General features: G+C 53.6%; 1 protein-coding gene across 1 annotated transcript in view; it reads left to right on the top strand.

The window, feature by feature from the left end:
* The window catches only part of RPTOR (regulatory associated protein of MTOR complex 1), a 98,599-nt gene that overhangs the window by 71,935 nt on the left and 11,937 nt on the right, over positions 1-14,727 (top strand). Inside the window, exons 23-29 of the mRNA XM_056506076.1 lie at positions 768-945; positions 1,900-2,010; positions 7,045-7,150; positions 8,566-8,680; positions 9,049-9,173; positions 10,246-10,350; positions 12,797-12,844. Coding sequence (XP_056362051.1) covers positions 768-945; positions 1,900-2,010; positions 7,045-7,150; positions 8,566-8,680; positions 9,049-9,173; positions 10,246-10,350; positions 12,797-12,844 — 788 coding nt within the window. The remainder of the gene's footprint in view (positions 1-767; positions 946-1,899; positions 2,011-7,044; positions 7,151-8,565; positions 8,681-9,048; positions 9,174-10,245; positions 10,351-12,796; positions 12,845-14,727) is intronic.

Raw genomic sequence — 14,727 nt, forward strand, 5'->3', positions numbered from 1 at the left:
CAGCACCTCCTGTGCCTGGGCTGCTCCCTGCCCAGCCTGTCCCATGCAGGGAGCTGCCCCAGGGGCAGGAGCGTGCCTCCTGCTGTCAGCACTGGGGGTTGGGGAAGTGGAGTGGATGGAAAGCTCTGGGAAAAGCTGGGGAGTTTCTTCCTGTTCTCCTTTAGGGCAAAGAGTAACAAGCCCCACTGGGTATCTAGGGGCGAAGAGCTGGCTCTGGCTGCTTTTACCTTTCCTGAGCTGTGCTGCCCAAATTCCCAGTGACGTCTGAGCTGTGCCTGCTGCACCTGGAGCTGATGAAAGCCAGGGTTAACTGGTGGGCAGCACACCCTGCCTGAACTGCAGGGAAACTGAGAGTGCTGGGGCAAAGCTGGGGGCTGAAAATGGGAGAGAAAACACCACACCTAGATCTGCTGGCTAACCAGTGTGCACCTGTAAGATCCCACGCTGGAGCAGAGGGCCCAGTTTAAATTCCAATGGTTTGAAGCCTCAGTCCCCCCATGGAAATGCAGCCCCTGGTCAGGGTGACAGGTCAGGCATCACAGGTTCCCAGAGCATTAAGTTCATCCCCTCAGGCTGGAGTGGGCACAGTCAGAGTTCCCTCTTGGTTTGGGGTGGGTTTGCCCTTTGAGGGGACATGGCAATTGTGACATTTCTGCAGAGGAGGCACCACAGCAAAACACAAACCTTGCCAGAAGGGAGCAAAGTGAAAAGCAGACAATGCCCACCCAACTCTCCAGTGACAGCCAAACCCTCTGTTGTGCCCCCAGGGGGTCTCCTCCCACCAGCAGCACCAGCAGCTCCAGCCTGACCAGCGAGGTGCCCAAGCAGCCGGTGAGCCGGGAGCTGGCGGCCGCGCGCCCCGGCGGCGCCGTGGCTGTGCAGTACACCCCCCACTCCCACCAGTTCCCCAGGACCAGGAAAATGTTTGACAAGGGCCCAGAGCAGGTAAGGAGACTTCCCTGGCAGCTTCTCCCCGCTGGGGTTTGTCCCACTTTCTGTTGGTTGTGGTTTATTTCTGTGCATCCCTCGTTTGCTTCCAGCTGCTGCTAATCCAGACTGGCTGCTTCTGACCAGCCAAATAAAAATTGATTAATTTATTTTCTTCAGGATAAATTGTGGTTTATAGCTGTTGATAGGGCATTATTCACTTCTGCCATTAAGCAAAGTGTCTAATCAGAGTCCATGGTTTACTCTCCTGCAAACATTTGTGTGCCTGAGTGACAACCCAGAGTCAGATCCCTGGCCCTGGGCTGCTCTCCTGGCAGAGCAGGGACACAAGGAGAAGGAGAACACCTTCCCTTCTCTGGGCCTTGGCAGCAGCAGCCTGGATTGTGTTTCTGGAAGGGAATGGAGCAGCTTTTCCGTTTTCCCTCGGGGTGTCCTGTGTGACAGACACTCATCCACACCCAGCTTGGCATGAGCTGAGGCTGGACCCTGAGTCATCCTCACTGCTGCCCACACACACCCTTGGGACTGAGCTCCTCCTGAGGGGCCATGGGGCTGCTGCACCCAGATCCCTGCAGAGGGGATGAGGGGATGTGCCCCTTCCCGAGGGGTGACCCCTGAGCTGGCTGTGCAGCGTTTCCTGCCCTGGCCAATGTGTTTGGGAGTTTTGGTGCCTGGCTGGGGCAATGTGGGTGTCCTGGGGTGTCCCTGGGGGTGTCCCTGGGGGTGTCCCTGGGGGTGTCTCTGGGGTGTCCCTGGGTGTGTCCCTGGGGGTATCTCTGGGGTGTCCCTGGGGGTGTCTCTGGGGTGTCCCTGGATGTCCCTGGGTGTCCGTGGGGGGTCCCTGGAGTCTCTGGGTGTCCCTAGGGGTGTCTCTGGGGTGTCCTGGTGTCCCTGGGGGTGTCCCTGGGTGTCCCTGGCCCTGCAGGGGCTGAGCCCTGTCCCCTCCCACAGACAGCTGACGATGCTGATGATGCTGTGGGACACAAGAGCTTCATCTCAGCCTCGGTGCAGACTGGTTTCTGTGACTGGAGTGCCAAGTACTTCGCCCAGCCCGTCATGAAGGTAACCCTGGGGGGCTGTGCTGCCCCTGGGCACAGCCCTGCCAGCCCTGCCCTCTGGGGAGGCCAAGGAATGAGTGGGTTCCCTTCCATCCTGCTGCCTGGGGAGCTGTGGGACTGCCCATCAGACCAGAGGGAGCAGAAGGGTCACTGAGGGTGGGACAGGGAACCCAGGGGAAAGCTCAGCTCCCCATGGAGCACAATCCACAAAAAATGTAGGAATGAGGAGAGGTTCTGTATCCAGTTCCCCCAGTTTTGCCTGGTTGCACTGCAGTTGTTCCATTGGGAAGGTTGTGCTGCTCTGCATGTAGAAAATTGCATTCTAGCTAAAATGAATTGGTTTGTAAAATAAATACTTGGAATAAGGAAGGCCTTTTCCCCAGAAAGGGCAGTGAGAGGCTGGAGAAAGAGAGATGTGTTTTCTTAGTGACATTCCAGCTGAATCTGCTGGCTGTGGTAAAGAGGCAGAGGAGTGGTGGAGGGAGGCTGCCCTGGGGAGCCACGGTGGCAGCAGGACAGACCCTGCTGTCCTCAGGTGGGAGCTGTGCTCTGCTTCCAGCACAGACTCCTCTCACCTGCAGAGAGAGGGAGAGAGGCTGGATGCCCACAAGTGCCTGGGGAGGCTTGGCCAGCATTAGTGTTGGGTTTTAAAGTTTAAAATAATGAAGAAGTTGTGTTATAGTGAAGAATAAGGGTGGGGATGACAAATTTACATCCGGGTCTCTTCAGAAGTGACCTGTTTGGGTAGCTAAATTGTCTCTGTGTGAAGTGGGAGAGAAACTGAAACGTTGTTCAGGTGAAACTCAAGCCAGAGCTCTTAAGAGATGGGCAAAGATATCAGTGACTGGAAAGAGAAGCTGTTAAATTCCCAGAATATTTAGCTGTTAAATTCCCAGAACGTTGTAGCTGTTGAATTCCCAGAATGCTTCAGCCAAAGCTCAGGTTTCAGGTTTAAGTATGAAGCAGGACAAGCAGTAAATCTCCCTCATTAAAGGCAGCTCTCAGGGAGGCTGAGGGAGCCAGAGGTGTCAGGGCTGGGAGCTCCATCTCCTGGAGGGGTTGCTGTGCCTGGCAGGGGCAGTGCCCAGGCTCCCACTGTGGGTGTTTGTGTGCAAGCACTGCTGCTGAGACTGTGAGAGGAGGAAATGGGGTGGGAATGGTGTGGTGTTAGTGCTGGGGCTGAGCCATCACCACCACTCCTGGAGTGCTCAGGAGCTGGGGAGGGAATTGCCCAAGTCTGAGGAAATCAGAACAAGACAGGCTCTTGATTTCCAGAGGGAACCACCAGTGAAGTGATTGCCTGGCACTTCCTCAGCTGCTGTGAAATTCCCTTTCTGCTGGAGCCACCCAGTAATTCCCTGGGGCACATCTGGTTTGTGGGGCTGGGCTGCCTGGCCAAGCTCCCACCAGGGCTTTTCTCCTCCAGAAGAGCTTCAGGGTCTTGATTCAAGCCCAGAGCAGAGCACAAGAGGAGGAAGATGATGTTTGAGCTCTTAGTTCTTATTAAAATAATTTGTCTGCTCCCTAAAAAAACTTCTTCCCAGGGAAGAGGGGGGTCTTTATTAATAAAATAAATCAGAGTAGGCAGCCAGGCACGGGCAGGGGCAGTGGGGAGCTCTGTGGGGGAGTGGTTTACTACTACTTCCTGCACATAAAACAGACTGAATGGCTTTAGGGGGGCAATAAAACAAGTAGAGCATTCCTGTACTGATTCCCAGGAGAGGAGGCAGGGGAGGGAGCTTTCCTGCAGACCCAGGGTGCTCTGTGTGTCCCAGGGAGCAGGAGCAGGACACAGCCCTGACCAGGAGCTGTCCCCACCAGCCACGGGTGAAGCTTGGACAGAACCAAATCTGTGTTTTCCAATTGATTTCCCTGGCACTTCTGCAAAGCAGCTTTGAAAGGCCAGGCAGAGGGAGTTTCTGCAGGTGTTACTCTGTCCTAACAGGAATTCCAGGTAGCTTTGGGATTGGGCTGGCTGTGTCTGCAGGGGACAGGGAGAAATCTCTGTGAGAACTTGCTCTGAGCTTTCTTGGCTGGAGTCAGGGCTGGCAGCTCGGGTGCTGCCTGAGTTTCCATGGAGCCCCTGTTCCTGCAGCACCAGGGAACAGTCCTGCCTGCTGCCTTTTGGGAGCTTCAGCCTCATGAAAAAGGCAGAGAGGGAAGTGTACCAAGTACTGATGGAAAAATGAACTGATTCTTAATTCTGGCTGTTCTTGTGGAGCTGCTGCCTGCCTTCATAAACAGGGAAAGACAAGACAACTGTTCCTGTAATGAATAAACATAAAATTACTCTGAGTGCATCTTAGTCATATTTAATTTATGAATTTAGTTTTGCTTCATGGACCTTGCCCTGAGAATGCTTTCACTGGAAAGACTGAGGGATTAATTTCCAGTGTAAATCAGGAGCTGCATTTCAAGCCATCATTCCAGGTTTGATTTATTGATTATCTAATCAAATAAAGGGAGCAGGAAAACGCTGCTCTGTAAATTCCCCATGTGCCAGGAAAAGCAGGTTCCTAGCCCAGCCCTGTGTCTGCAGAAGCTTTTCCTCCTCCTGCAGTCCCTGGTGGCTCAGGGCTGTTCTGGAGCCACGGGGCACAGGAAAGCCTCAGTGCCAGCTGTCAGGAAGTCCTGAGTCAAGGAGAGAGGGAGCCAGCATCTGTTATTGCCAGGGCTGGCAGAACATGCAGGCAGGAGCTGGGAAGGATCCTGGAAGGTGAGAATTACATAAGCAGCCCTTCCTGCTAAATCCCTGTCAGAGCTGCTGCACTGAGCCCTGGCTGCAGCTCCTGGGAGGGGAGTGAGGTGCTGCAGGGATGGTGACCTGGGAGAGCTGGGTTTGCCTCTGGAGCCTTGTGCCAAAGCTCCCTCTCCCCTCCTGGCGCCCACAGGGACAGGGACAGACCTGGCTAGAGCAGGAAAGCTCTGCTGGGAGGTTCAGCTCCCTGCTCCCTGTCTGGGGGAAGCTGCAGCCCTGGGAATGGACCTGTCCTGGTCCCCATCCTGCAGCTGGAGCCTGTCCAGGGCAGGGAGCAGAGCTGGGTTTCCTGGTTTCATGGATCCTCCCTCCCTCCTGGCAGGAGGATCCCCAGAGGGGCCAGGACAGCCTTTACCTGCGTGCTCTGACCCTGCACTGGTGGTCCAAGGGCTCTTCCCTGGGCTTGCTTTAATTTATTCCCAGAGAAGCTGGATTTTCATTAAGGTGTAGGTGTCATCTCTCCCCTCTGATTCCTTTGATGTATTTTAGCTCAGGTTTGTTTATTGCTTTTCATTAGGGGTCGTTTGTCATTGCCTGTCTAATAGGTGTTTGTGCTGAAATAAAGTGCTTTTTTCTTTGCCAGGAGGAAAGGTGGAGGGTGGGCTTTTTATTTTTTTATTTATTTTACAGAAGCAGAAGTCCAGCTCAGGAACAGCTGTTTTCCAAAGGATAGCATGGTTTGAAGGCAGGGTTTGTAATAGTGACAGATGACTTAAGGACTTTCTTATTCAGGGAAAACAGGGTTTCTTTGTGGGGAATTTGTCTTCCTTCTCCAAAAGTTACTCCTTTGGAACAACCAGCATCAAAGGAACCTGGATCAGAACCCAAGTTGATCCAATGATGGTTCTGAAGCAGGGGAGTCTTGGATAATTTTTTAAGTATGAAAAACATTTCATATATAGCTCCTGCTATGGTTTGGGGTGAGATCTTATGAGTTGATTCCTTTTGATCCTGTGTTCTGAATAAGGGTGGGAATATCCATGGTGGGAGAAGCCCTGGGGCTGTGAGTTCCAGCCTGGCCTCGTGCCTGGAGCACAGGTTTTGTAGGGGAGCCATGGAGTGCTGAAACCTGGAGCTGTGGGGTGTGAATAAATACTAGCAAATGGCTCAGAGGGGCTGTGACTGCAGAGCCACTCTCCAGTTTAGGGGAGAATTTTGTGTATCATCAGAGCCAGTGACACAGGGGCAGGTTTTTCAGAACAGGGAACCAAAAGAGGGCTGCTCCTGGTCAGTGCTGGAGGAAACCTGACCATCCTGGGATTTGGGAATGCAGCCATGCCCTGCTCGGCCAGCAGCCCTTGATTAGCAGGAAAAGAAAGATTTCAGTGTGTTCTGAGCTGGCTGTACAGGGCTGTGCTCCCCCTTTGATCTGGGGGCTGCTACGTGATGCTTCTCAGCTGAGGGGAGTTAAGAGAGAAATCTGTGTTGTACTGAGATCAGCTGCAGTGTTCAGAGGGGACAGGAGGCACAGGCACAGTGCCAGCACTCAGCTGCTGCTGCTGCAGCCTGGGGCTCGCTGGGCTGTGGGGTGTGGGTGGGTTTGTGCTCCTGTGCTATTACCTGTGTGCACCTGTGCTGTTACCTGTGTGCACCTGAGCTGTTACGTGTGTGTGTGTGTGCTCCTGTGGTATTACCTGTGTGCACCTGAGCTGTTACCTGTGTGTGTGTGTGTGTGTGTGTGTGTGTGTGTGTGTGTGTGCACCTGTGCTGTTACCTGTGTGTGTGTGTGTGTGTGTGTGTGTGCTCCTGTGCTCTTACCTGTGTGCACCTGTGCTGTTACCTGTGTGTGTGTGTGTGTGTGTGTGTGTGTGCACCTGTGCTGTTACCTGTGTGTGTGTGTGTGTGTGTGTGTGTGTGCTCCTGTGCTCTTACCTGTGTGCACCTGTGCTGTTACCTGTGTGTGTGTGTGTGTGTGTGTGTGTGCTCCTGTGCTCTTACCTGTGTGCACCTGTGCTGTTACCTGTGTGTGTGTGTGTGTGTGTGTGTGTGTGCACCTGTGCTGTTACGTGTGTGTGTGTGTGTGTGTGTGTGTGCTCCTGTGCTCTTACCCGTGTGCACCTGTGCTGTTACCTGTGTGTGTGTGTGTGTGTGTGTGTGCTCCTGTGGTGTTACCTGGGTGTTTCCTGTGCTCTTACCTGTGTGTGTGTGTGCACCTGAGCTGTTACCTGTGTGTGTGTGTGTGTGTGTGTGTGCTCCTGTGGTGTTACCTGTGTGTGTGTGTGCACCTGAGCTGTTACCTGTGTGTTCCTGAGCTGTCAGCTGCGTGCTCCTGCCCTGCAGATCCCCGAGGAGCACGACCTGGAGAGCCAGATCCGCAAGGAGCGCGAGTGGCGCTTCCTGCGCAACGCCCGCGTCAGGAAACAGGCGCAGAGAGTCATCCAGAGGGGTGAGTGTGCAGGGCTAGCACAGCCTGTTACTGATGGCCCCTCCTGCTGCCTCTTCCCTCTGCTGCAGGTGTGTCCCTGCAGGTGTGTCCCTGCTGCTGCTGCAGGTGTGTCACTCTGCAGGTGTGTCCCTGCAGGTGTGTCCCTGCAGGTGTGTCACTGCTGCTGCAGGTGTGTCACTGCTGCTGCTGCAGGTGTGTCCCTGCAGGTGTGTCACCCTGCAGGTGTGTCCCTGCAGGTGTGTCGCTGCAGGTGTGTCTCTGCAGGTGTGTCCCTGCTGTAGCTTCAGGTGTGCCACTGCTGCAGGTGTCACTCTGCAGGTGTGTCACTGCAGGAATTTATTCGAATCCAGTAGAACCCAAAGAAGCTTCCTGAAGAATTTGCATTCCTCAGTTTTTCCCTGAGCAGCAGAGGCTGGGGGGCCACAGTTCCAGGAGCTCCTGGTGTCCTCCCCAGGCATTCCCAGCTGCTCCTCCCCAGGATGCTTTTTGAGGAAATCCCAGTGTGCTGAAGGAAAAGTGCCCAGGGCTCAGCTCCCTGTGTTGGGAGGCTGTTCCTGGCAGTGCATTTGGAGCTTCCTGCTGGGAAACTGCAGAAAATCATCAAGCAGAGAAATACAGCAATGATCCTGGAGCCCAGGAGATGGCCTGGGAGATCTGATGGAATACAGAGAAGGGGATTTTTCATGCTTGCCTGGAGAAGTTAAATCTCTTTCTAGACAGTGTTCATATTTGGTTGCTTGACCTGAGTGACTGAAATGCCACTATTCATTAAAAAAATAATGAAAACCTGAAATATTAAAAAGAATTAAAATAGACTTACAAGCTTTTAATGAAAATTAGATTCAATGCATTTGATGCATTCTAAAACAAACTGGGGCTGAATGGATGTCTCCTGGGTTTAGGGGTTTGTGTGATGGATTCAGAGAGTGCCAAACCCAGCAGTGTCAGGGGTCCCAACACTGTTTGTGAATAGCAAACTGCTCTGAAAACAAGATGGGAAAAGTCTTTACCCATCGTTTTAAGGTCTCTGTGGAAAATACATTTTTCATTTACAAATTAACCTAAAATGTAAGGGAACTGAAATGGAAGGTTGAATAAATAATCCACAAGCTACAGCGAAATGCTGTATTTTAAATTGGAAGAAAAAAAAAAAGGCATTTTTGTATTTTATATTTTGAAGAAATAGTGTTGGATTTTCCCTCCACACAACCTGGCATTTCCCTGGCTTTGGCTGGGCTCGTTCTCTTTGCTTGCCAGTGTGAAGGATGGAAGATTTGTCACCACCTTGGTGGTCACCTCAACACCTGAGCTGGGGCAGGGGTGACCTGTGGCCCTGGGGAGCTGGGGCTGTCCTGCCCATCCCTGGGGACATCCAGGGGACATCCAGGGGAGCTGAGCTGCTGCTGTCCCCGCAGGCATCTCCCGGCTGGACGATCAGATCTTCCTCAACAGGAACCCAGGTGTGCCCTCCGTGGTGAAATTCCACCCCTTCACCCCCTGCATCGCTGTGGCTGACAAGGACAGCATCTGGTGAGGGCTGGGGACATGGGGACAGCAGGGACAGCATCTGCTGAGGGCTGGGGACGTGGGGACACAGCAGGGCCTGTCCTGCCTCTCTCTCAGCAGCTGTAGCTGCTGGAATCCTGCCCTGGCAGGGTGGGCAGGGCTGGCACAGGGGGCTGGAGCAGCCTGGTGCAGTGGCAGGTGTCCCTGCCATGGCACTGGATGGGCTGTGAGGTTGTTCCAATCCAAACCATTCTGTGATTCCACTGAATTGTTAATCAGTTATTATTCCATGTGTTATTAATCAAATGATGCCAAACTCCCAGACTGGGTAAGGAGTTTTTACAGCTTGCACAGAAAACTGAAAACTCACCTTTTGTTTCTGCCCCCCCCAGTTTTTGGGACTGGGAGAAGGGGGAGAAGTTGGATTATTTCCACAACGGGAACCCTCGCTACACGCGGATCACGGCCATGGAGTACCTGAACGGGCAGGACTGCTCCCTGCTGCTCACTGCCACAGGTAGGGGCTGCCCACCTGCAGGGCCTTGGCACACTCCAGCTGAGCTGCTCTGCACCTCCTTCTCTCCCTCCATGGGGGTCCCAGCCTGCTCTCAGCTCAGAGCCATTTCCAGCAAGTTCTTCCTTGTACTGAAATCTCTCAGATGCTTTCCAAGCACTGACCAGTCCAGCTCCTGCTGAAGCCACTCCCTTGCTTGCCATGGCAAGGTTGTGGTCACCCCCTGCTGTGGCACACCTGGGGAGAGGTGATTAGAGTTGGCTAAAGCTGCTGCCAGAGCTGAACCTGTGCAGCAGCCAGAGTGCAGGAGCTGCAGCTCTGCTGCTGGGCTGAGTTCCTGTGCAGCAGGCAGGGCTCAGCCCAGCACCAAAGCTCTCAGGTGGGGCTCAGTTCCTCTCCAGCTCCCAGCTGCAGCCAGGGGCTTGCATGAGGAGATCTTGCCCAGACTCTGAAGCTGTGAGTCAGATCTGCTCCTCTCCCAAGGAACCATTCCAGCCCTGGCACTCAGAGTGTTTTCAACAGCTTCTGCAGCTTCCTGCTCAACTGTACAGGTTGGCTGTAATTAAGGGAGGGGGAAGGGGAGCTGAGAGAGCCTTTAGGACATATTGCTTTCAATTTATTGATTCTTAGCACAAAAGTTTCACAGATGGGGAGCAAATTGAAAAAAACACACGATGTTCTTGAAGGATTTGCTGCTGCTGGGCTGGGCTTTGATGCTGCTGCTTCCGTGGGGCTGCTTTGTGTGGAGTGGGTACTTGTGTGGCCCTTGGCACCAATCCAGAGATGAATCCTGGAGAAATGAATGTCAAGGAAATGGAGAGACATTGAATGTCAGGTGTTGTTCAAGGGAGGAGAAAAAGCTCTTCCAGAACAGCTCCAGTAGAACAAAGCTTTAGGTTTCTTGGATGTAAATTAGAGAGGGAAAACAACTCCAGCAAAAAGTGTCCCAGTGACACTCTGAGATTTGGGGTCTGTGTGACTTCAGTTCTGCTTCTCCTCTTCCTCATGCACGAGGAGCTGCAGGAGCTGCCCCAGCAGTGACTTTGCTTTGTGTTCTTTCCCTGTGCTCCCCAAGATGATGGTGCCATCAGGGTGTGGAAGAACTTTGCAGACCTGGAGAAGAACCCAGAGATGGTGACAGCCTGGCAGGGGCTGTCAGACATGCTGCCAACCACACGAGGTGGGTCCCACGGGGGTTTCTGGGGGGAGGGTGAAAATCAGCCTTGCTGCAGCTTTGCAGGAGGAGCCTGTGACCTCCCCTAGCCCCAGCTCCAATTTTGGCACTTTCTCCTCCTTGTTTATTGTGGGTCAGGAGGTGGCAGAGGGACATGTGCTCTAAATCTGGCACATGCAGAAGGGCAGCACAGTGAGACACCAGCCTGCTTGGAATGTGAGGAAAGCTGGGCAGAAAAGGGTGTAAAAAGGAGCCCTGGCATCCAGCCCACGTGGGAGGAAGCCAGAAAACCAGTTTGTGTAACCCTGAAATCTGTTTTAGGACATTACAGGAGGTTTGAGGATATTACAGAAGGTTTTGGGACATTAAAGGAGGATATTGGGATATTAAAGGAGGTTTTACAGCATTCCAGGAGGTGGATGTTCCCTCCTTCCCCAACCCAATCAGGTGCTAGTGCTCTAATGGCAATTCTCTGTCACTTGAATATTTCTGCTCAGGGCTGCAGGTTTTTCTGTGAGTGCTGTGGTTCAATCACCCTTGGTGGGATTGATGGGAAGTGCTGGATGGGGCTGCCTGGCCCGTGCTGTGCAGGAGGTCAGATGAGATGACCATCATCATTCATCCTGACCTTAAAAACTGACAGTTCTCATTTCTGAGCTGATGTGGTTCATCCCAGGAGCCTGACACAGCTCTTTCAGCTATTCATTGGATTTTCCTGGGGCTCCTTGTGGTGTTTCAGTAGGAGCTGTGTTTGAGAGCAGTGCCCAGAGCTGATGAGGAGCTGCTGGAAGTTCAGAGCCTGCTGTGCCCATGGCAGAACTGCCCTTTGCACGGTGGCAGAGAGCAGGAGGGGCTGTGTGAGCAGGCAGGGCCCAGGGGCTGGGACAGGTTGTGCTTGGTGCTGTCACTCTGTAGCTCTCTGCCAACAAACACCAGCTTTGCTGGCTGCTGCATTCAGGGTCAGAAGGGACTGTCAGTGTCACTGGGCAGGGTTTAACACCCAGAAAGGGCTGTCAGTGTCACTGGGCAGGGTTTAACACCCAGTAAGGACTGTCAGTGTCACTGGGCAGGATTTAACACCCAGTAAGGACTGTCAGTGTCACTGGGCAGGATTTAACACCCAGAAAGGGCTGTCAGAGTCACTGGGCAGGATTTAACACCCAGAAAGGGCTGTCAGTGTCACTGGGCAGGGTTTAACACCCAGAAAGGACTGTCAGTGTCACTGGGCAGGGTTTAACACCCAGAAAGGGCTGTCAGTGTCACTGGGCAGGGTTTAACACCCAGAAAGGGCTGTCAGTGTCACCCTGGACAGGGTTTAACACTCAGAAAGGACTGTCAGTGTCACTGGGCAGGATTTAACACCCAGAAAGGACTGTCAGTGTCACCCTGGACAGGGTTTAACACTCAGAAAGGACTGTCAGTGTCACTGGGCAGGATTTAACACCCAGAAAGGACTGTCAGTGTCACCCTGGACAGGGTTTAACACTCAGAAAGGGCTGTCAGTGTCACTGGGCAGGGTTTAACACTCAGAAAGGACTGTCAGTGTCTGACACTGCAGAACAGGCTCAGAGCTGAGAGAGCTCTGGGTGGTTCCATTTGCCAGAACAGGGCTGGGGAAACTTTTAAATCCGTTCTCTTTAGGATTGGGGCTTTTTTGATTTTCCCCTTGTCTTTTTCTTTCCCTTGTGGACTGAAGCAGTCTGGGCCCTTGTGAGCATGAATTTTCTTTGCCTTCCACCTTCCCAGCAGATTGGGCAGAAGAGAAGGACAGATCTGTTTGTGGACAGAGAAATAAATGTAGCCACTTCAAAAGAGCTAAGTGGAGCAAGTCCCCGTGGAGATGAGAGTCTTGAGAGCCATCTGCTGCCAGGACCACAGCTGTGGTCCAGCACTGCCTCAGAAAACTGAGGGTGCATCTTGGAAGCTGCAGAGCTCAGGGGTTTTACTGGAGTTTGTTTGCTCCCACTCTTAATTCCATCCCTCCTGTCCCAGCTTTTCCTCTGTGTCATAGTGTCACACTCAGCCCTGAACTGCTCTTGAGAGCAGCCAGGACATGACCAGGACATGACCAGGACATGACCAGGACATCACTTTCAGGGCCATTTTCCCACTTCCAGAAGGAGAGGGGAATGTGTCACACCTGAGTTCTCCTTCGAGGAGCAGCCCTGGGCTGTGTGAGCCATGGCAGATGGACAGATGGACACTCAGGGGCTGCCTGGGAGGGGGCAGGCACAGAGCTCCCACATTTCCTGGCACAGCCCAGGGGTGCTGCTTCCCTGGAGCTCCTGGGATGTCTGCCTGCTGCCCACAGGCTGCTCCCTCCCAGAAATGCTCTGCTGCAGGAACAGGGCACGTGCTGCTCTGGGTGCCTCAGGCTGAGCTGTGTTTCTCATCCCTGCTCTAAGGTGGGTTTTGCTCTGCCCCTGACCTTGCTGCTCCTGTCTCCTCACAGGTCTGGCCCGAAGGGTGTCCATTTACCTGGACAGGAGCAAGCAGGGAGGTGAGTGCTGTTCTGTGCTCAGGGGGTGGCAGCAGCTCCTCGGGGTGCTTGCTTGGGGTTTTGCTGTGGTTTGAGGGATTTGGGGTGTTCTGGAAGTTTTGTTTCCAGAGGGATCTGTGCTCCCTGGGCAGGCACAGCCCTGCTGGGATAAGGGAATCTTCTGCCAGCCAGCCACAAAAGCTGGGGGGGAATTTGGGAGTCTCTGTTTTCCAGGGAGACTTCAAAGCATCCCTGGACAGAAGGGTTGGAGTGGGAGGTTCCAAATAAAGCTGGAGTGGGTTTGGTTGGGCTTTGTTTGTAACACCCCTGGGCTGTAAAGATCCTGTGGAAAGGTGATGCTGGGGAGTTTCCCAGCTGCCTCAGAACTGTGAGAGGTAAGCAGAGATAAGCCAAAGAGGGGAAATTCAGGAGGATCCATAGGAGTAATGCTTGCTGTGAGGTGGGGAGGCCCTGTGGCCATGGCATGTCCCAGGCTGGGCTGGATGGGGCTGGAGCAGCCTGGGGCAGTGGAAGTGTCCCTGCCCTGGCAGGGTGACACTGTGCCCAACCCAGACCCTGCTGGGATTCTGAGTCTCTGATAAATGTCACAGATTCCCCTGTGCCAGGTGGAGGGAAGGTGGAGGAAGTGCCCAGCTTCTCCTGAGGAGCTGAGCAGGGTCTGTGTGGCTCTGGATCCCCCAGGAGGGAGGGGAGCAGATGGTTGGTGTGTCAGGGCCCTGCTCGTGCTGACATCACTCAGGATGTTCATCAATTATTGATATTTGCTGAGTGATCAGAGCTGGCTGTGTCTGCCCTGATTAATCAGCCAGCTCCTGGCAGGGCTGATTCAGAGCTCCTTAGTGCAGGTCAGCAGATCTCTGTGGCTCTGGGAGCTGGGGCAGGACTGAGCAGAGCTGATGTGTGGCTGCTGCTGCTGCCTGGCTGTGAGATCCCCCAGCAAAGGCTAAAATTAGCAGGGCTTGGCTGCAGGGAATCCCTGCTCAGGGAATCCCTGCTCAGGGAGCAGTTTCAGGGAATTCCAGAGCTGGATCAATGCTGTGCTGCTCAGGGGCAGGGCAGCTCCAGGAAAACCTCCTCCAGCTGCCTCTGCTCTGCTGCTGACAAAGGCAGCACAAGCACCCCCTTCCCTCTGGAGAAGTGTGAAAATGTGTGAATTAGTGCTCTCCTGGCAGCAAAGTGCAGCAGCAGCAGTGTTTGGGGAGTGTCCCAGGCCAGGCTGGGTGGAGCAGGGCACAGCTCCAGCTGCTCCAGGAGCTGCTCAGGGGATCAGGCTCAGCCTGGGGACCAAGGGGCAGAGGGCAGGCAGGGGGGCTCCCCACACTGCCAGGAGCCCAGATCAGGAGTGAGGGCTGCAGGAGAAGCAGCTCAGTCCTGCTCAGATTGTTTGGAGTCAATAAAGTCCATGGAGAATTCACAGCTCCAGGGGTTTGTGTTCCTTTAATTGAATCCCAGCACCCCAGCTCCTGCTGTCCCTCGCTGCAGAGTCCTTGGCACCAGGAGGGTGACACTTTTTGAGAGGATGTTGTAGAAATTAATGATGAGTGAGGTCATCCAGCCCTCCCACTGCTTCCTGGAAATTAAAGCAGGGATGTGTTTCACTGCTCTGCCAGGAGGGCCCTTGATTAAAAAATGATCAGTGAGAATGCAGGATGTTTAATAGTGTGTTCATGCAGGTATTGCTGATTTCTCTGAAATGCCAAGGACAGCCTGGCCACGCTCCTGTGACCTTACAGATGTTGGGAATGCAGCTGCTTTCACCACATTAGCACTGGAATTCTTCCATGGAATTGTCCATTCCAGGCAAATATCCCTGACTCAGGAGCAGTCCTGAGGGAACAGCCTTGGGAAGTTTTACCTTCAGGAGCAGCTGCTGGTGTGGATAA

Source organism: Oenanthe melanoleuca, chromosome 18 (assembly GCF_029582105.1).
Source record: "Oenanthe melanoleuca isolate GR-GAL-2019-014 chromosome 18, OMel1.0, whole genome shotgun sequence".
Lineage (NCBI taxonomy): Eukaryota > Metazoa > Chordata > Aves > Passeriformes > Muscicapidae > Oenanthe > Oenanthe melanoleuca.